The 19,128-nt window shown below is 50.3% G+C and overlaps 6 protein-coding genes across 6 annotated transcripts in view; 3 read left to right on the forward strand and 3 right to left on the reverse strand.

The window, feature by feature from the left end:
• The window catches only part of P152DRAFT_506198 (HET-domain-containing protein), a gene marked incomplete at its 3' end in the record, with an annotated part of 3,869 nt that extends 3,476 nt beyond the window's left edge, over window positions 1-393 (forward strand). The window contains exon 3 of the mRNA XM_033682468.1: window positions 16-393. Within this exon, the coding sequence (XP_033535912.1) occupies window positions 16-393 (378 nt within the window). The remainder of the gene's footprint in view (window positions 1-15) is intronic.
• A 949-nt stretch (window positions 394-1,342) lies between these two features.
• Window positions 1,343-3,836, reverse strand: P152DRAFT_465179 (uncharacterized protein; the record flags this gene model as incomplete). Its single annotated transcript, XM_033680614.1, has 6 exons — window positions 1,343-1,828; window positions 1,863-2,365; window positions 2,423-2,799; window positions 2,874-3,157; window positions 3,198-3,489; window positions 3,544-3,836. 6 exons carry the CDS (start codon window positions 3,834-3,836, stop codon window positions 1,343-1,345), a joined length of 2,235 nt encoding a protein of 744 aa, XP_033535913.1.
• Window positions 3,837-5,409: 1,573 nt separating this feature from the next.
• Window positions 5,410-7,204, reverse strand: P152DRAFT_266291 (uncharacterized protein). Its single transcript, XM_033674832.1, has 5 exons — window positions 7,028-7,204; window positions 6,610-6,963; window positions 6,255-6,536; window positions 5,773-6,198; window positions 5,410-5,719 (listed from the first exon to the last, which is right to left on the reverse strand). The coding sequence occupies exons 1-5, from the start codon at window positions 7,046-7,048 to the stop codon at window positions 5,522-5,524; spliced, it is 1,281 nt and encodes a 426-aa protein (XP_033535914.1). The 5' UTR covers window positions 7,049-7,204; the 3' UTR covers window positions 5,410-5,521.
• A 2,068-nt stretch (window positions 7,205-9,272) lies between these two features.
• Window positions 9,273-11,507, forward strand: P152DRAFT_465180 (uncharacterized protein; the record flags this gene model as incomplete). The annotated part of the gene is made up of 3 exons (XM_033680615.1): window positions 9,273-9,303; window positions 9,578-10,196; window positions 11,447-11,507. 3 exons carry the CDS (start codon window positions 9,273-9,275, stop codon window positions 11,505-11,507), a joined length of 711 nt encoding a protein of 236 aa, XP_033535915.1.
• A 2,145-nt stretch (window positions 11,508-13,652) lies between these two features.
• On the reverse strand, window positions 13,653-14,749 carry P152DRAFT_393080 (mitochondrial carrier protein; the record flags this gene model as incomplete). Its single annotated transcript, XM_033676177.1, has 3 exons — window positions 13,653-13,928; window positions 13,971-14,500; window positions 14,560-14,749. Coding segments are annotated over 3 exons (996 nt in total), but the record flags the coding sequence as incomplete, so codon positions are not given.
• A 1,577-nt stretch (window positions 14,750-16,326) lies between these two features.
• P152DRAFT_456528 (uncharacterized protein) lies at window positions 16,327-18,304 on the forward strand. The gene has a single exon (XM_033679025.1). It carries the CDS (start codon window positions 16,445-16,447, stop codon window positions 18,251-18,253), a length of 1,809 nt encoding a protein of 602 aa, XP_033535917.1. The 5' UTR covers window positions 16,327-16,444; the 3' UTR covers window positions 18,254-18,304.
• Window positions 18,305-19,128: the final 824 nt, after the last annotated feature.

A 19,128-nucleotide genomic window follows, 5' to 3' on the forward strand; every position in this document is an offset into this window, starting at 1 on the left:
GTGCAAGTGATGGAGACTCGCAAGACGAAGCTGGGAGCAGACCATCCAGACACGCTGACCAGCATAGCCAATCTAGCGTCGACTTACAGGAATCAAGGTCGGTGGGATGCAGCGGAAGAGCTGGAGGTGCAAGTGATGGAGACTCGCAAAACGAAGCTGGGAGCGGACCATCCAGACACGCTGACCAGCATGAACAATCTTGCTTTCACGTGGAAAGCACAAGGTCGAGCTACAGAGGCGATACGTCTAATGACAGAATGTGTACAGCTTCGAGATCGAGTTCTAGGAACTAGACATCCCCATTTCATTTCCTCCTCGAAAATATTGGCAGACTGGGAGGCAGACCGAATAGAAGAAAGCAGTGAGCAAGATGATACTGGTGCTATCAGGTAGGATTGCGGCGGCTGAAATCTTAAATGTATACAGTGTTGAGATGATTGGCAGGTCTTCATAATGCTGCTGGAACTTCGCAAGACCTGCTCACTTGCTATGAGAAATTTACCTCGAGTAATTTACCTCACATGGGAAGAGGCTATGGTATTGCTGGGCGATGACACTCGTACATCCACACAGCGAACTCTGCCTCACCCAATGGCGCTAGCCTGCCCAGTCCCGATAGAGAATAGAGTCTCTGGAGGGACCGGGCTAGATTACGGCTGAAATACTTACGCGAAAGTCCCGTGGCTGTATGGGTCGCCGAAAGCGGAAGCTTGATCGGTCGCATGTACCAGCCTGCGTGGTGGAAATTTCTAAAATTGCTTTAAACACAGCGCATACCACGGATGAAGGCGTTCTAACATCATATCGGAGTTTTGTGTCTTAGATTAGTCCATTCATGACTTTTTCCAATGGAAAATTGGATGATGGTGGTGTAGCAGGGAAATACTGTCGCGCCGTCTAAGGTGCACTTCAAATACACCCCGGGAAAGCAGCTAACTTGCAGCCAAGCAATCGTAACTTTTGAGATGCACATAGTTTTTAAAGTCTAGAAACGATGAAAAAGCGAAGTTCACGTAAATTTATAAGAGCTGCAACTTTGACGATGCAGGTGTGTCTTGGCATAATTTATGTAGATTCCCTGAATCAAAGGATTTCGTAAACCAGAAGAACTTGACCTTTATTAGAACTGTAGAGCACGTGCATAAAGATAAGAGATAAGTAGACTACAGATAGATCCTCTAAAATAGAAGCGCAATGAAGAAGCAGTAATAGACGACTAGCTACGAAATCGCGAAGATACTTCGAATTAGAACTGATAGAGATAAAGAAATAACCATGTTCCTCGATCGTAACGCCTCCGCTTCAATCAGCGGGCCAAGCGTCGATAACTTAGTATTAAAGTTCACGATACTGTCCCATGGATCTTCATCGCGTGGTTTTGCAAGTGCATCTTACAGTTGAGCAATATATTGCAAACCCTGCAGTCGATCCTCTCGCCGTCCCTGATATTGGATAAGTGTTTTCGCCGAAAGTGCTTGCTAAGATCAGAGGGGATGCTGAAAGAATAAACCCGTGTAGTAAGCGGTAAAGCGACATTACCAAGACAAAGAAAACATATCGTCGGTCGCTTTTCCTTAAACACCGACAACATAGCGGCCTCTATTTCCTTCTCCATTGGCTCAGCGGAAGCTGCTGATCGGTAGTCATCCTCCTTTTTAATCAATAGGCGCTTCGTCTGGCCTCGAGAGCGCGTTCGGCTTTTGGGTGTATCGCCTTCTTCGATTTTGCAATACTCTGTGACGGCGATAATGGCCTCGCTCCGCCGCCGGAACTCCTCCTCGAGAGTGTTCCCTGGTGGGGCAAGTATAAGCGCCTCGATCAATCTCTTCTGTTCCGGCAGTGTCTCGCCCCTGAAGTAGGACGCAACCGTTGGCTTTTGAGTTTTGACTGATCTTCACGCCCGACAGCTGGCGTTCAATCGCTCGTACCGGGCCTTCCTTCTCATACTTCTCTTGAAGTTCTGCAAGGAGTGATGCCCGAAGGCGTTGCTTCTCACCTATGATCGTCTTGTTGTGTTCAATGTACTTAATATGCTTCGGCCCGTAGCGACGCTTTAGTCTGTCCCGATCCTGCAGCAGGGAACGAATAAGCGGGTTTTGGTTCACCGAGTCTGCCTGCTCTGCAGTCAGGCCCCAGGGCTGATTCGGGTCAATCCATCGGCTCATGTTACAAGCCGCTTGCATGACTGCATCTTGGGGCTGGAGTCGCCGCACAATTGCAGCAGCGTCCACGGTCACTCGTCGATGGAGGTAGTGTTTTAATGCAGCAGCGTCCACGGTCACTCGTCGATGGAGGTAGTGTTTTAAGAACGTCCGCGGATCACCGTGCTGCATCATCAGGTTCTGGAGCGCCTCGCTGACGTTGCCTACCAAAGAACACCACTCGCATCAGCCAAATAGAGCGTTAAGGGGAGGCCACATACCGTTTTCATTAAAAGCCTTTCCAGCACCATATCGGAGTGCGTATGGGCGCAGAAGCAGCTTGAACCCAGTAAGCTCGCCGACCTTCTTCATCGCATACCGGATCGTTGAGTACTCTAGTGGCTCGTCCTTCGATATCTCCCATCCCTCTGGCGTTTTAATAGCTTTGCGAAAGATCGGCACATCGTCTAGGTCAGATCGTAGCGGCAGTAGTAGTTGGTTATGACCTGGCTCGATATCCAGCCTGCTAAGCTGCTTCGGGGAGGTAAGGCTTGGTGCTGCGAAAGCTTGGTCATCGAAAATCAAACCCAGCAGGAGCACATGTGGGCTGTAGATTAAAGACGGATCATATATGATCTCTGGGATCGGAAATGTATTCCTACGCACCAGTAAGTAGGTTGCATAAAAAGAAGAGCAGCTGTAAGGGAGGAAATATAAGGAAATTCAACGCACATATCCTTAATACCAAGGAAGCTCTTTGTAAACTCGAATGCAAATCCAAGGAGAATCCGATTCGGCCCGCCTTCAGGGTCTCGCAGTAATGTAACTCTAATGTGTCGGTAGCAGAGGTTTAGTAATGCCCCAGGACGATTAGCCGTAAAACCCCCAATTTGCATGAAAAGCTGCATCTCGACCCGGATTCTCCCATGTGAGTATCGTTTTTTGACTGCGCACAAATTTGTCCGCAGCGCTTCTTTCAGATCCTCGACATACATGCGCGGCTTTTCCCTGGCTCCCTTTTTCAATCCCGTGTCTCTTCGCCAGCTTTCGCAGCACCTGAAAGACAGCGTTAAAATGGACCGATGATACTACGGCACGAGCTGTCATACCGTATGCATCCCACGCGTCGTCGGTCGAACCGTTAATCTTGTCGCCAGTGGCTCGCTCGTACGTAAGCCAATAGATTTTCCAGTATGTCCCTAAAGAACTAGCTAGTTTAGTCCCTCGAAGTCGCCGTCCCTCCTTCCCGCGGCGTTGGCTGAGCAGCCAGTGGAAAAAGTTGTGCAATACGTTGATTGATATGGTCTGGTACATCTTCTTGGGGTCTTTTCCGATATACGCACAGTATCTATCCAGCGTCAGAGAAATATAGCAATATAGCATAGAAGGCCATGCTGCTTACTGGTACCATTGCGCTTCGCTCCGGTCGAGGAGGAGGGTAGTACCATCGCTATAATCCTCCTTGGTATACTCGGAGTCGTCAAAGTCATCCAGCAGCTGATTGTAGTACTCTGGTGGATGCTCATTGCCTTCGAGTAGCCATGCTGACCCTTTGTTAAGGCCTTCGTCCGAGTCATAACCTGAGGTATCCGGCGTATCGTTCAGATTCGTTCGGTGTGCCGACGAGTCGTCGTCAGATTGCGAGCTGGTACTGTCCCCGTCAGACCAGGAATCGTCCACGGTCGGGCGACGCATTGAGTCCGGTTCGCCGACTCCAACGCCGGTGAAAGTGCCGGAGAGGCGAAGGCGTATGTGAGAGTAGAAGGAAAGGGAAGAGACACAAGATCTTTGGAGCAAATAACAGTCTTCGGTTGTATAGGAAGGACAGTGGGGAGAAGAGATAACGATTCGAAGAACGTGAAGAGAAGGAGGGCGACGCCATTTTAAGAAAATGTCGCGGAATCTGTTGGAGAGCCATTTCGGGCCCTTCTTCTGGCCCTTTAGACGCCAGAGGATGAGCGAGTGAGAGTAGAGTTGGAAAGCAGAGTTAGAAAACGAAATACTGAAAACTAGACGTCGCATGCTCTAAGTCAGAGCGGAGCTAAAATGGGACATAGACCAAAGTTGGTAGGGCATGACTCAGATCCATGTCAGTGAGATCCATGTCAGCGAGTAAGGGGAGTTCTCATTGGCGCTGGAGCATGGCAGATTTACCTCCAAAAACGGCGTCACAAACCTCCAAAAACGGACGTCAATCTGCCGTCTTTTTGTTTAAATAGGATTTACCAACAAATTCGCAATATCAGGAACTGTAAGAAACTAGACCGTTTCCAGCGGGTATCCACAGTTGTAAAACTGGGTTGTCAACGAGCTAACGTACTGTGGATCGGAGGTTGCAAAACCTCTCCAATGTCACAGATGCCTAGCTGCGGACCAATAGACAAGAACTTTGACTCGGAGTGTGTAGAATCTTGAACTTTTGCTGTAGACGAGGGGAGTGGCCACCAGCCCGTGGTTCATGGAAAGTGTCCATTGTTATAGACTCATACAGAAAGATTGCATATGAGATTGGTTCTACACGGGGAAAGCGAGAAATATGTAGCAAGGAATGAATCGAAGGCGGGAAGATGGCGACGAGAGGAACTGCAGGCATCACCGTCGACTGAAATCCAGATGCGAGAGGTCAAGAGAAACGGGAAGCGCAAGTTCCTGTTCGTACCTGACATGTACCGCTGTTCTCTCCGAAGTATATCCGGAGCGGACGGGACCACATCAACTTGAATATAGGGCATCCCGTCTGCTCTGCCGTACTCAAGCAGGTTAGAGACAGAATAGTACTACGGTGGGTGACCACGTGGGAAGTCTTCACAATAGTACCATCCGGTTCGCCTGCCATTGGCCGGGCGAGTTACCATACATACTTAGTCAACGCGTCGTTAGGAGATACTGTAATCAAAAAATTAGGGCTGCGTAGAGTACTGTGTCACAGAATATCTGTGTTTCTTGGCGTTTCCTCACGGCTTCATTCCGCATTCGATTCTATACACCTATTCTTTCCCTTTTTAGGGAAAAGATCACCATTGTAAACCATATAAAATAGCTGCAGGAACAGCCTGTTTTCGTAGGATCCGGCTCTTCAGGATCAAGGCCAATCTATCTACGCTCTTTTGGAATCTAACGGTGTTTTCCCACTGTGCCGCTGCATTAATCACCTGATTGAGCGAAACCGCTATTTATCTCACATACTGCATGTAGTACTAATAGGAACAGGGCCTAAATCTAATGTTGCGAATTAGGATCATTTGCTTATTGATCATAGCTATCTGGCACCATTGTTCCAATCATCCACTTCCCATACACACTCTCTGTCGCGAGCTCTTTGATCTTCCCATCGATTAGATAATACATCCGCACTGCTGTATTGCTCCATCCTGCCACACCTATCGGCCCATTCGGTGTGCTCGAGCCCGGAACCGATGACCCAAGATCTCCAACTGACCATTTGCTGTTCGAATACTGCACCTGCTGCATCTTAGTGCCGTCGAGGTAGAAGACTTGGACTGCATCGGGGGTATCAGACACCGCGACGCCAAGCGAGCGGGGGATTTCTCTGGGGATGTTCGCGGGGATTGTCTGGACTGTTTTAGGTTAGTTTCTTAAACCTTAACATCACGCCGACACGCAAAACTACAGAGTAGGGGTGGAAAAAGCACGATAGACCTTTTGTCCACGTTGAACTCGTCCAAACTGACGATGCCATCTGCAACCTTGTCTCCTCATTGAACCAAAACAGCCAAATCTCCCCCTTCACCATCTTCACTGCGACTGGCGACGCCAGATGTGCCTTTGCACCATTACTGATTTCCCGCGGCGCGCGCCATCCGCTCGTAGGGTCGTATGCGGCTTCTAGGACAGAGCCGTCGCTACCGACCATGTATTCGCGTAGGATGTTTAATGAGGGGGAAATGAGAGAGAGTCCGGCGCCCGCGATGAGGGCGGAGGAGGACGGGATGGTGTTGCTCTCTGGGTTTGTGCAGAGCGTGCCGTTCCCGTGGCAGCGGAAGACGAGACTGGCGAGGGTGCTTTGCGAACGTGCCGTATAGTGCATGCGGATTTCCTGTAACTCGAATGTTAATGTCCGTATACGCTAGAACCACGTAGGTCAAGTCTCACAAAGTAGTCGTTGGACTGCCATGTCGCAGCAGCAATCGGAGTATTGTCAATAGCAGGCAACGACATGTTTAGTTTCATGGGATTCGCCCAGATGCTGGGCTTGTTGAAGTAGCCATGCATATACAGGTCCCCATTGGATACCTGCCAGAAGATGAAGATTGTCGCATCAGATTGGGCGGCTACGATTGCGCGCATTGGCTTCGGTGCTGGGACACTGGTGTTTGTGTCGGGCGGGGAGTTAAGGTTATTGGTGGTTAATGGAGCTTGCCCATCTTGGCGATTCTGGTTATTGACAGCGTTAGTCGGGCTGTTTCATATCATACTGAAATCATATCCTATGCTATGTTAGACTTACAGACTTGTGCCTGCTCCCAAGAATACCTCCCGCTACGCCTCCCACTATGGCCGCAACGAGCACGAAGAAAACCAGGCCAAAATATAATATCCTCCGGCGAATACCGCATACTCTCTTCTTATTCTCAGCCGGTATGACACTGGCGGCGTTGCTCTTAAGTGCATTAGCATCTACTTCATGAACCGCTACCGGATACAAGCCATGCGACTCATGTTGATTGTTCGGGTCGGCGTGAGCATATTGACTTCGGTATTGGTCTTGAGACTCCGAATAATGTACCTCGGGGTAGGAGTGGTCAAGATGATGCGAGTTCTGGAACGATTCCGGAAGCGGGTCAAGATCGTGCTCTACGGGCTGTGAATTTCCAATTATTTTTAATTCCTGGATGTGTTAGCCACGAGCATAAAGTCAGACTCACAGTGCTTTGCAAGCCCGTCATGATTATATATGCGAGCACCGATCTTTCTACCCTTAGGTTACCTCGCCATTTCTCAAGCCAGGTTGGGTTTCCATTCGATTGAAAACCAGAAATGGGCGGACAGATCAGGGTCTTATTAACGCAAAATCATATGCATTCTGATCTGCAAGCCTCGTTCATCTGAGGATGCAGCCTATCGCGGATGGCTAGCGCATGTAAGAGCAACAATCGGTCACGGGGCTTTTGAGCGTGAAAACCACACGCTAGGACGGGACTCGTCGCTAAATCGGGCCTTCCTCTAACTAATTCTAGTTGGTAAGACAAGGGTTATCATTAAGGTGGCCCCCCGATGCATACTATTTTTTCGCATAGGTTGTCACAGTAATGACTTGTCGCTACGACTTTGGCTGTTTTAGCCCTACGGCCTGAGGGTGATGGAGGCCTAAGCATACCTGCCGGACCGGCCCGATATGAGACTCTATTCAGGCGAAAGACCTCGCTCGTACTGCTGGAGGGATCATATCCATACCGCATACTCTGGAACTAATTGAACTCCACAGCACCGCGTATACGAACTTTCCTGGGGTGATTATAGTTTTTTTTTAGCATTATATCTATTCGCAGAGAACTTTTTAGCATGTTTACGTATGGAAACCATGGTATTCTGTCACGGTTGTACTTTTCGTTGCTTCAAGGCGTTGATGGATTGATGCCTTATGGCTTGACCACCAGGGGGACGAAATTCGTGGCGCGGAGGCCAAACCCCAAATCCTCACCAAAATCGCTAACTTTGACCCCGAATATCTCCGCCAAACGAGGCTTATTTTCAATTCTGATCAATAGAATCAATTTGTACTTAAAGATATCCTTATAATAAAAGATGCAGAAAGTTACAGTTTAATTTGGCGGACTCAGCAAATTTTGGTAAGGTTTTATGGATACAAGTGTGCAATCCTCACCAAAATCTTGCCCGCCTCCTCCGCCAAAATTTGCTGAGTCCGCCAAATTAAACTGTAACTTTCTGCATCTTTTATTATAAGGATATCTTTTAAGTACAAATTGATTCTATTGATCAGAATTGAAAATAAGCCTCGTTTGGCGGAGATATTCGGGATCAAAGTTAGCGATTTTGGTGAGGATTTGGGGTTTGGCCTCCGCGCCACGAATTTCGTCCCCCCGGTGGACGATCATAGCTCTAGTAGGATATAGTCGCATGTGTTGAGGCTGGGCGCTCCCTATGGGAGCGTCCTCAAACTGAGGATGAGTAAGCTTCAGATGACGAACGGGGGGCCACATGGGCGACCTATTGGCCCGAACAGATGCATGAAGCAATCAATCAATCAACTAATTAGTGATGAGCCCCAATCACTCCTTCGGAGTTTTGGCGCGACCGTCCAATACAGGCGTGGCTAAACTATAAGTTTGCTTACCATCTCTTGGCATGGCTTCTCACGCCAAGACATACTGAGTGAGGCTTGGCCCATCATCCTTGTAGAGATGAGAATCAACGGATCCTATGTCTTGCATTTTGTGAGATAAATAGCGGTTTCGCTCAATCTGTTGGTTGGTGCAGCGATACAGTGGGAAAACACCATTAGATTCCAAAAGAGCGTAGAAAGATTGGCCTTGATCCTGAAGAGCAGGAATCCTACGAAAACAGGCCGTTCCTGCAGCTATTTTATATGGTTTATAATGGTGATCTATTCCCTAAAAAGGGAAAGAATAATTAGGGATAGAATCGAATACGGAACGAAGCCGCGGGGAAACGCCAAGAAACACAGATATTCTGTGACACCTGCCACCTTTGTCAACCGGACTCAGCCTTGCTGCAGTTTACACCCAAGCGGATGCCTGGGCAAAGTGGGCATGGCACTGATTTATGGACTAGCCTTCGGCCGGCATCAGGTCGATTCAACGTCCTTCGAGGATACCACACAATATCCCAATGACTCGACCGGGAATATGTTAAGGACGACGCATATTTGGAGATTAGATTAACTATCGTCTTTGACTTTTTGCACTTCAGGATACTTCGTTAACTCGTATAAAAAAGCTACAATATGTAGCCTTGGGTAGTGAGGCTGGTGGCGCATTGCCAGCTAGACATCTTGATACTTTAAAGTTTAAACCGAACAGCCTTTGCTGCGCTTTACACCGCGCTGAAAGCCTTGTCCAGCGGCCGAAGGCAAACCATATTGATTCTGCCGCGTCGTGGCAGAGCCTCACTTTTCCACCTCCCATAATTATGGCTTCACCGTATTTTCTCCTTCTCTTCTGTAAGCCTCCTTCGGTCAACTGTGAGCTCCATCTCAACAGATTCTGGTTGCTTGATAACGTCTTATATAGTCTGATACGATCAGGCCTCACTAATAACTACCTCGGATTAAAAAGAGCTACCTATATCTATCTCCGCACCTGCGAATTCAGGACCTTTCCTATCGACCTTACATTCTACCGTTTTTCGATATAACTTACCAAATTCTGAAACGATTCCGAAGAGAGACCTCGAGCCTAATAGTGGTCAAGGGCAAGAAAAGAAGAGGAAAATAGACTACGAGGATCATCAACTACCACCGTCTAATGCTTCTACACGAACGTTTGCCAACGAATGCTATACGATCGGTTGGATTTGCGCCCTCGTTACAAAGTATGTTGCCGCGCAGGCTTTCCTCGACGAAGAACACGACCGGGCAGAATTCGTCGATACTAACGATAACAATGACTACATATTGGGCAGAATGGGAGAACACAATGTTGTTATTGCTGTTCTACCCGAGGGCGAGTACGGGCTGGCCTCCGCAGCAACCGTAGCGAGAGATATGCTGCATAGCTTTCCTAATGTCAGAATTGGCCTGATGGTCGGCATCGGTGGCGGCGCACCGAGTCGAAAGCATGATATCCGTCTAGGTGACGTAATCGTCAGTGTTTCCCGCGATGGGAACGGCGGTGTATTCCAGTACGACTTCGGCAATACGATACAAGACCAAAGCTTTCGAACGACTGGTTACTTGAACCAGCCGCCCACAGTCCTCCGCACGGCGGTAAATGGGGTCAAGGCACAGCATGAGAAGAACGGGCACCAGTTTGAAGAAACAATCAACACTATTCTGGAGAAGAATCGGAGAATGAGGAAGAAGTATAGGCGTTCTGACCCAAGCAGTGACAGGCTGTACCTAAGCCATATCACCCATCCTGGCATCTACTCGTGGACCCGAAGCAGAGTTTGACGACCCACGCCGCAAAGGGCTACTCCAAGCTTTTAAGGATGCTCTAGCTGTCGATACAATACAACCGACAGCTTGGGCGTGCCTCTGGCTTAGCGATATTGATGCCCTAACGGACCTTGTCTCCGATGCTAAAATAAAGCCAGCCTATATCAAGGGTATTATTGGAGGCATAGAATCACAAGCAAGATTAGTTCCAACATGTATGTTGCTAGCCCTTATTCTGTTCGATTACTAATATTATATATAGGGACCCAACGAAAGCGACCGGCCTCTGCTGCTTCTACTTTACAGCATCCGTCTACTCCACAGCAACCTTCTACTCCTCTTCAGCCGTCTCCGTTACAGCAGCCCCCTTCGGCACAGGGTAGTCGAGGACAAAAGCGAAATAGCAGTGGTAGGTCGTTGACTTCTCGCTCTAGACAAGAGCGAGATCTGGTTAGTCCATATTAAGAATATTTCTATTAGGGTTTTTACTAATATTCTATAGTGTCAAGAGAGAGATCAAAAAAGATGCATACTTACAAAATCCGGCGAGCCAAATGAAGTTGCGCATATCTACCCATACTCCATGCGATACGAGGACGGAACTACTAAACCGCTAGCGCTCTCTTTTTGGGATATTCTACGGGCATTCTGGTCCAAGGAGCGTATAGATGCTTGGTACAATACAATATTCCCAACCGGCACTGAGGTCTGTCAAAACCTCATATGCCTTGCTCCGAACGCACACGCATACTGGGGAGGAGCATATTTTGCACTCAAACCAATTAGGATTTCGGACGACAAGAAGCGTCTGGATATACAGTTTTTCTGGTTATCGTCAAGCGCACGCGTTCCCGAGATTAATATCCTTCAAGCTCCTTCGTTATGGGCCTTAGATCAAGGACCAAATCTAACAATGCTCTTCAATAATGAAACTCGAAAAGAAATTCGCTCTGGAGACGAAATCGCTCTTGAAACTGACGACCCGGTATTACGACCTCTGCCCGACTTTAGGTTATTGGAGATGCAATGGTTTTTGCACCGCGTTACAGCAATGAGCGGAGCCGCTGAACCCCAGAACGACTTCCACGATAATAGCGACGACGACATTACAATGACCTTGCAAGATCGATGGAACATGTATACGCAGGATGATTGGGACATGGAGACAGAGGAAGGGCCTGATACATACGTAGAAACTCCGAGGGAGTGTTTCTCGGAAGAACGCAGCTTTGTGCAACTCAATGCTTATTAAAGATCCGACCGTATAGTCACACTTCGTGGTGGAGAACATCGTGAGCAGGAGAACCACGAAAGGAAAGATTATGATGAGGAGTATTATGACGGGGAGGAGTGCCAAGGGGAGTTAACAAAGCTGGATAGCATTAACATGGCAACGAATTGTGAGGAAGAACCTTGTATGACTTTATTCAACGATCACGTTACGGCATTTCTTTCAAGAAAGATGACTCCTGCAGAGACCAATTACGACATTTACGACAAGGAACTTTTGGCCATCATCAAGGCCTTTGAAGAATGGTACGTCGAACTGTCAGGCAATAAGGTTGAACACCCGATCCAAGTGATTTCAGATCACAAGAACCTCGAGTACTTCATGACGACGAAGAAACTTAACAGGCGTCAAGCTCGCTGGGCAGAGTTTCTATCACAGTTCAAATTCGTCATCAATTATCGACCAGGAAAGCAAAGCACTAAACCTGACGCGCTTACGAGGCGCCCTGGAGATCTCCCAGAGAGTTTCGACGACCCTAGAATTAAACAGCAAGAACAATGCATTCTCGAACCTCACCGTCTTGATCCGCGGATACGCCAAGACTCGAAAACCTTGATCCGACTGGCTTGCATAGTCACTGACACGTTGACATACTCTATGAAGGAGATCATAGGAGCACTAACCGACGTGCTCGAAACGGAAGTCCCGGAAGCAGACACCCCAAAACCATCCGCCGAACTAGCACCTGAACCGGAGCCGTTAGGACCAAGACTGACCGCCGACGACCCAACAGTGGACACTCGAGAGTTCCTTTCAAGAGATACTAAGCTCCCAGATACGCAGGAAGTATGAGAACGTATCATAACTCTTTCGAAGGAAGATCAAATCATCCAAGACATTATTGCTGCAGTGGAACGAAAGGACCGAATCATCCCTTACCGCTTGATACATCGACACCATATTCGCCTTGACATTGCCAAATGTACCGTCTCTCCCGAGGGAGTTCTGAAGAGGCCGCCATAGTTGGGAGAAAAGGTCAGTGATGACAAGGTAAGAATGGGCAGAGATGACTGATAGGACTGACTGGGTCCTTGATGGTTAGGGGTTTGGGAGATGGAAGTTGGATTCATATGTGTGCAGCGTTTTCAGATATAGATTTAAAACTTTAGAACCAGCTCGAGATCTAAAATTGAGTTTAATAATGGAGAGTTTGATTGACGCTGTGGATGGTCGCAAGACCTGACTGGATAGTGGCTCCCGCGATAACCTGAAGTGTTTAGGTCGATTCCCCTCAAAGATGCCGGGTTGAACCTTTTACAACTGTAGACGCTTGTCAGAAATTCTTAAATGGACTGATGTCTCAGCTGCCATGATGATGATGGTTTCTCAGTGATGAACGATCGACCCACATTCGGCATCATACAAATGAACGAAGGATTTAACACCACCAAGGATCGGAACTCAACTACGGAATTCATGCCGGGCACTATAGAGAGGCAGCTTGATCTGGTAGGGCTATAACCACTGATTTGATTGGAAGTATTATCAAATATTCCGCTCTGGTTGTTCGGTTTATCCACGCATTAGCTGTGATGGCATGTATGACCACATTTATTACATGATTGAACCGGTTTTCGCACTGTCTTGCCACATGTCAAACGCTTCATGAACATCGCTATGGGAGTCTTCAGAGGAGAAGCAGCCCAATGTAAGGTATACTCCAGACCCTTAAACGCATAAGGTAATACTGTGAAGCTACTGATATAATCATGGACATTGGTACAGCTGGAGTTGAAGTGCTTGGTAGCATTTCACCCTTTCCGGCCTCTTTTCACTTGCCATATATAAACCGCCTAAGAGCATTTCCTATTAATGGTAATAAAACTAAACCAATGGTGCAACGTTGGGGACTTGTGAAGCTTGTGAGGCGCCCGTATTGGTCCCTGAACTTTTGCTGATTCACGGCTCGATTCCTACTGGGTTCCTTTTCTACCAAGTGGTTTTTTTGACTATGGTTAGATTGATATATTCTTCTTGGCATCCTGAGCATTATTCTTTAAGAAATGTTGACACCCTAAGGGTAGACGTCAGGGCCATCGGTTTCGACCGCACCGTTGGGCTATCATTCAGCTCAGGTGGTATCTTCAGATCACCGTGGGAATATATGTCGGGGATTCTCTGGCTACAGCATGTCCCCTTCATTCAACTTCTCGCCCCGTCTCCTGGCTAAGTAGACCCTCCCAGTTTCATACACGCCCAAATACAGACCACTCCCAGCCAACGTCCACACAAACCGCAACGCCCCCCCTCGAAACAAACCTCTCGCTCCCTCCTCCGCCAATATTCTCTTCCCAACCGCCCACGAACTCTCCGACTTCGCGAACACACGCACATGCCTATGGCCCGTTGCATCCAATATCGGCTTTCCATCCCTATTCCCATTTCCGTTCCCCGTCGCCTTCCCCCCAGACTTTCTCCTTCCCCCTTCCCCATCCATTACCTCCGCCGCCCTCAACATCACCCTCGTCTTCACCACATCCACCGGCGTCGTCACCCATGCCGCCACACTCCCCGCCATCCCCGCCGCCCCGGCCGTCACCGCGGTCGTCTCCCACAAGCTCCCCGTCGCCCTCCCCGACCTTTCCAACCTCCCCCGCAGAAACAACTTTAGCTGCTCGAACAGCGGGAACTGCAGCGCGGTGAAAGGGAGGTTGCGCGAGGCGAGGGCAGAATAGCCATGCCAGAGGTGGAGGGGGTGCGAGCGGAATTTGCGGAGAGTGAGGAGGGAGGGGGAGGAGTGGAGGAGGGAGGAGGGGGTGGATGGACAGGAGGTGGAGGAGAGCATTTGGGCGTTTTGTTTGATGACTTCGGCGGGGGTGAGGATGGCGCAGGAGACGAGCTCGGCGATGGAGGAGGCGGTGGCGTGGATGATGGGGGTAGGGAGGAATGGGATGGAGGCGGAGGGGAGGGTAGGGTTGATACGGGTTAGAGTCGCTTTGATAGCTTCGTAGGTGGTGAAGAACGCTCCTGCTGCGATAGCGTTACTCTTTGGTCCCGATCGTCTCACATAACTAGAATTTAGGGCGTACAAGATGGCAATGTTGCGATGACCACCATGCCCACGCCTTGGTATAGTCCGCGGAACAGGGCATGCCGATTGACGGCCTGCGTCTTCGCGTCGAGGTAGCGCGTCCGGTATGAGGGCGACTGAATCCGAGTTTTGAGCGTATCAAGCGGGTAGACGATCAGGTCCACGCTGAATGCGGCGACGGCACCGGCCTAGGGCTACTTAGTTGTGTTCCATGCTCTTGGGGGGTTTCTTTGGTGCCCTACCAGTAATATGTCCGCAGTGGTGTTCTTTTGGTTTGGCATTTAGGCGACATGAGGGAATATGGCTACTGAATCAAAGAAATATCCAATAACTGGAGTTTGTGTCCTGTGAGATGAGTGAGAGTAGATTCATTTGGCCGTGGACAGTTGGCGATGTATGACGTCAGGGATTGATGCCACCAGCCCCTCTAAGGACTTGACTTCCGCTTCGAACGTCTCCGTCAAACCTGTGGTATGCCATAATTTGATTGCAAATCCTTTATTGCATCTTCGGTAGTGGTTTGCTATACAATAATGTTACGGAATATCTCCTGTCGTCAGTGAAATCAAATGGTCTCTCGAATCGACATGCGATCCTCTTGAGATGTGAGTCGTGATATGAGGATGTGATGGCCGCGAGGGGCGAAAAACCGGTCGACCAGCGGGCTGGACCCGTGGGTCAATCAAGCCGGTCAGTACGGTGGTGTACCAGTGATTATGATCGAGCATCGACAAATATTCACCGACTGGTGGGCAGTGCCGGATGAATTGGGTTGGGCTGGTTCATAAGGCTGGAGTGCACCGCCCATTACCAGCCATCTTGATACATGCTGATATCCACCCTGATACTAGTATCGCAACGACAATCGTTCACTATTATGTACAGCAACCCGGGACGCCACATCCGGTGATGATCTTTGGGCTGTCGTCATGTCGCACGGAATAGTTCGGTCAGAGAGCCCCGGGCAGCACTGGGGGATTTCCGGACATCATCGTCGCCTCGTCGTTGCCTACTCGTTGACTGCAATTGAGCGCGACATATTCTTCCTTGCAGCCGAAACTTGAACAATAATACCTTAAATCAACATTTCCTGACCTTGTGGTGATTGGCCTGACGCCTCTTTTGACCGCATTTTTCCTGTCGCATCTCTAAGTCAACTACCCTTCAAGTGTAAATTGCTATTGAAGCGCCCCGCTGCTGTGCGCTACTCGAAACGACACCACCTGCAACACTCCCCTTCTACGACACACGCATATTGCTGTCATGCGGGCACCTGATTGAATGATAGCGTATCAATCCCTTGACATCGCTGGCTTTTGCCTCTCTCCGCTTCAGGAACCGTAGCGTGACGTGCTGCCCAGCATTTTCGAAGCTTTCTCGGTCTGCGTCTGGCGCGGACTCATCATCATCTCACCGGCCCTATTCACCGCAGACACTACTATTGCGCCTCCAGCCTCCTCTAGCATCCGCCCCCACAGTGGCCAAGCCCCGAGCGTTCTATTCGAGAACGACGCACCTATATCTCACCCCATTCCAACCTTGTCGTCCCATCTCTCTTCTTTCTTGTTTCTTTTTCAAGAAAGCTCAAATTCATTTGAAGAGCGTCGGCTTTTCTTTTTGTGCAATCCGCCACCTTTCACCCCCGCCTGACGTCACATCCGTCAGCAAACATTCCCACTGCAATCGCAGATCAAGGTTCGTGCTCAAATTCTTTTTATCATGGCGTCTCTATCAAAATCGCATCGATCAGGAATTAACATTCTGAAAGAGAGGTCGTCGCCACCTTCCGAACAGCCCTTGGATCGATTGGATAGTGTTTCGCGCTCCAGCAACTACCCCGCCTCACCTAGCCTGCCACATCGAGCCTCGTCGACGTCGCAGAAATGTCCGACTACTACGACGATGATCGGTATCGGCGCCGAGCTCGCCCGACTCGTGATTACTCGCCCGAGTATGTGAGAGAAGAAACATACATCTCACGCGGTTCTCGCGACGCGCCCTCACGAGATCTCGTCTATCGCGGGCGTCCAGAAGAGGAATCTGTTGAGGACATCCGTCGAGAATTCCCTCCTCCTCGTGGAAACGACTATCTACCGCGACGAGCCAGATCGGCGCGCAATCGACGGGAGAGCTACTACGACGATGATGACTACAGCGAGTACAGTCGTGGAGCCGGCGGCTATGCGCGTGGAGCACGACGAGATCGCTATGACGATGGCTACGGCAGCGACGAATACGACCGGCCCGAGCGGCCACGTATGGAGCGGCGGAAGAGCAGAGTCGAGAAATTCGCCGACGAGCTCGGTCTCGGTGGCATCGTTGGGGCCGTGACTGGTGCAGCGCGCTCCAGGTCAGGAGGCCGCCACGACCGACACCGAGACCGTGGCTACGACAGCGATGGCGACCTCCACTACGACCGCCGGGGACGCGCTCGCAGCAAGTCTCGCGATACCGGGAAGAAATGGCAACAAGCCGCCACCGCGGCCGTCCTTGCAGGTGCCGTCGAAGCATATCGGACGCGCAAGGTCGACGGGCCATGGAAGGGAGAGAAGGGCAAGCGCATCGCAACCACTGCGCTGTCCGCCGCCGGTATCGACGGTTTGATCGACAAGGACCCAAGCGACCACTCCAAACGCCATGTGGTCGAATCCGTCATCGGCGGTCTCGTCACCAACCGCATCGCCAACGGACCGCGTTCCCGCTCTCAATCCCGCGGCCGCGGTCTCGATCACCCCCGCTCCCGCTCTCGCGGCCGCTCTCTCAGTCGCGTCAGCTCCATCTTCTCCCGTAGCAAGTCCCGAGGCGACTCCCAAAGCGGCTCGCGTAGCCCCAAACGAGCTCGCTCCCGCTCCCGCATCGCCGCACTCGCTACCGCCGGAGGCGTCGCTGCTGCCGGCAAAGCCATCTACGACCGCGTCCGCTCCAAGTCGCGACGTCGGGACCGCTCCCGGAGCCGCAGCTCCAGCGAGGATTCATATGTGCCGTCACGGCGACAACGCTACCAAGGTGGGCGCGACCGAGGCCGGGACCTCTCCCTCAGCGAAAACTCATATATTGACGACGACAAGGTCGCGCGACCTAGAGGGCGCGGCGCGGCCGGGGCCGCGGGCATGGGTGGGCCCGGGGCCGACAGGAACCTACGAGATCAAAGTACGTCCAGTATTTCTACTACCGATTTGGAGAACCAGCGGCGGAAGCGGCGCGGCAAGGAGCTTATCACGGCGGGGCTGGCGACCGTCGCGACAATCCACGCGGCGCACGGCGTCTACTCGTCCATGGCGGCGTCCGACAAGCGCCACAAGGCCGTCATGGAGGGCGAGATGTCCCCTGAGGAGGCGCGCAAGAACAAGTCCAAGAACATGCTCCAGGACGCTGCGTCCATCGGCATCGCCGCCCTCGGAATCAAGTCCGCCTTCACCGAGTGGAAGGGAATGAACGAGCAGCGCCAGGGCATCAAGGAGCTTGAGGAGAAGCATCGCAAGCGTCGCAAGCTGAAAGAACGCCGTGCCCGCGAGATGTCGCTCGTCGGCTCCACTGGAGCTTCGCAGTATGGTGGTGGTGGTGGTGGTGGTTATTATCCGCAAGCTAACCCTTACGGCTACACAGCACCTCCGACTTCATACCAGGACGGTAATCCGTACGGCAGCGCCCTGCCGCCGCCACCCATGGGTGCTCCACCCAATAGGTATTAGGGAGTGGTCACGATAGGATGGAGGGCCGGATGGGTATCCGTTCGTCGACCCCTACTCATGCCTTCCCTGTGCAACCCATGAGTTTGTCGACAGTGTTTTTCTGGTTTCCGATGAGTATTATTATTTCGGAAAATACGTATGGTCGAATGGGCAGAATTCAAGAATAATGGAGGATTCCTCCGCGATGGACGGGTGGGCTTCATGATGCGATGACATTTTTCACGGATGAAACGGTTCTAGATCGGAGACCGGGCTTTTCTTTGACTGAGACTGGCTTTGAGGTCGGAATTTACTCCTAGCTCTCTACCTATGATTCTCTAAATCTTCAAACCATGCGGTGGTGCTTGGAATGTGCGTGTTCAATGTCGTGTACTCGTTCGGTCAATGGTCTACAAATCAAGGACTGGGCTGGGGTATAACTCCAGTAACTCCGTACCGTAAGACGGTAGTTCGTCAAAAATGACCATAAAATGATATTCTCATATTCAGGTTAAGGTAGGATCCTTGGCGGCTTGGCAATTTTTACTCCACCAACACGCGTCAGAACGCGCATTTCATCAATTATATCAACGCAGCAACCACCACGTTCATTACTTTATCAATTTAGGTATTTTTGAGGAGCTATTGACAGAAAACACCTACTTATCTATTTAGATGGTAGCCATGCCTCCTTTCCAGCTACCAGCTACCAGGTCTCAGATCTCAGATGCGACTTTACGCGACATAGAGTACCGTCTCAACGCTGGACAAGTCAATATGCACATAATCGCCGCAACGAGTATAAACAAGAATACAATGACGAGATTAAGGAAGCGATGGAGCGAGACTGGGACCATTTACGCCATAAGGACGCGTCGCCCTGGTCCTAGACCTAT

The sequence above is a fragment of the Eremomyces bilateralis genome, assembly GCF_010015585.1.
Source record: "Eremomyces bilateralis CBS 781.70 unplaced genomic scaffold P152scaffold_5, whole genome shotgun sequence".
Lineage (NCBI taxonomy): Eukaryota > Fungi > Ascomycota > Dothideomycetes > Eremomycetales > Eremomycetaceae > Eremomyces > Eremomyces bilateralis.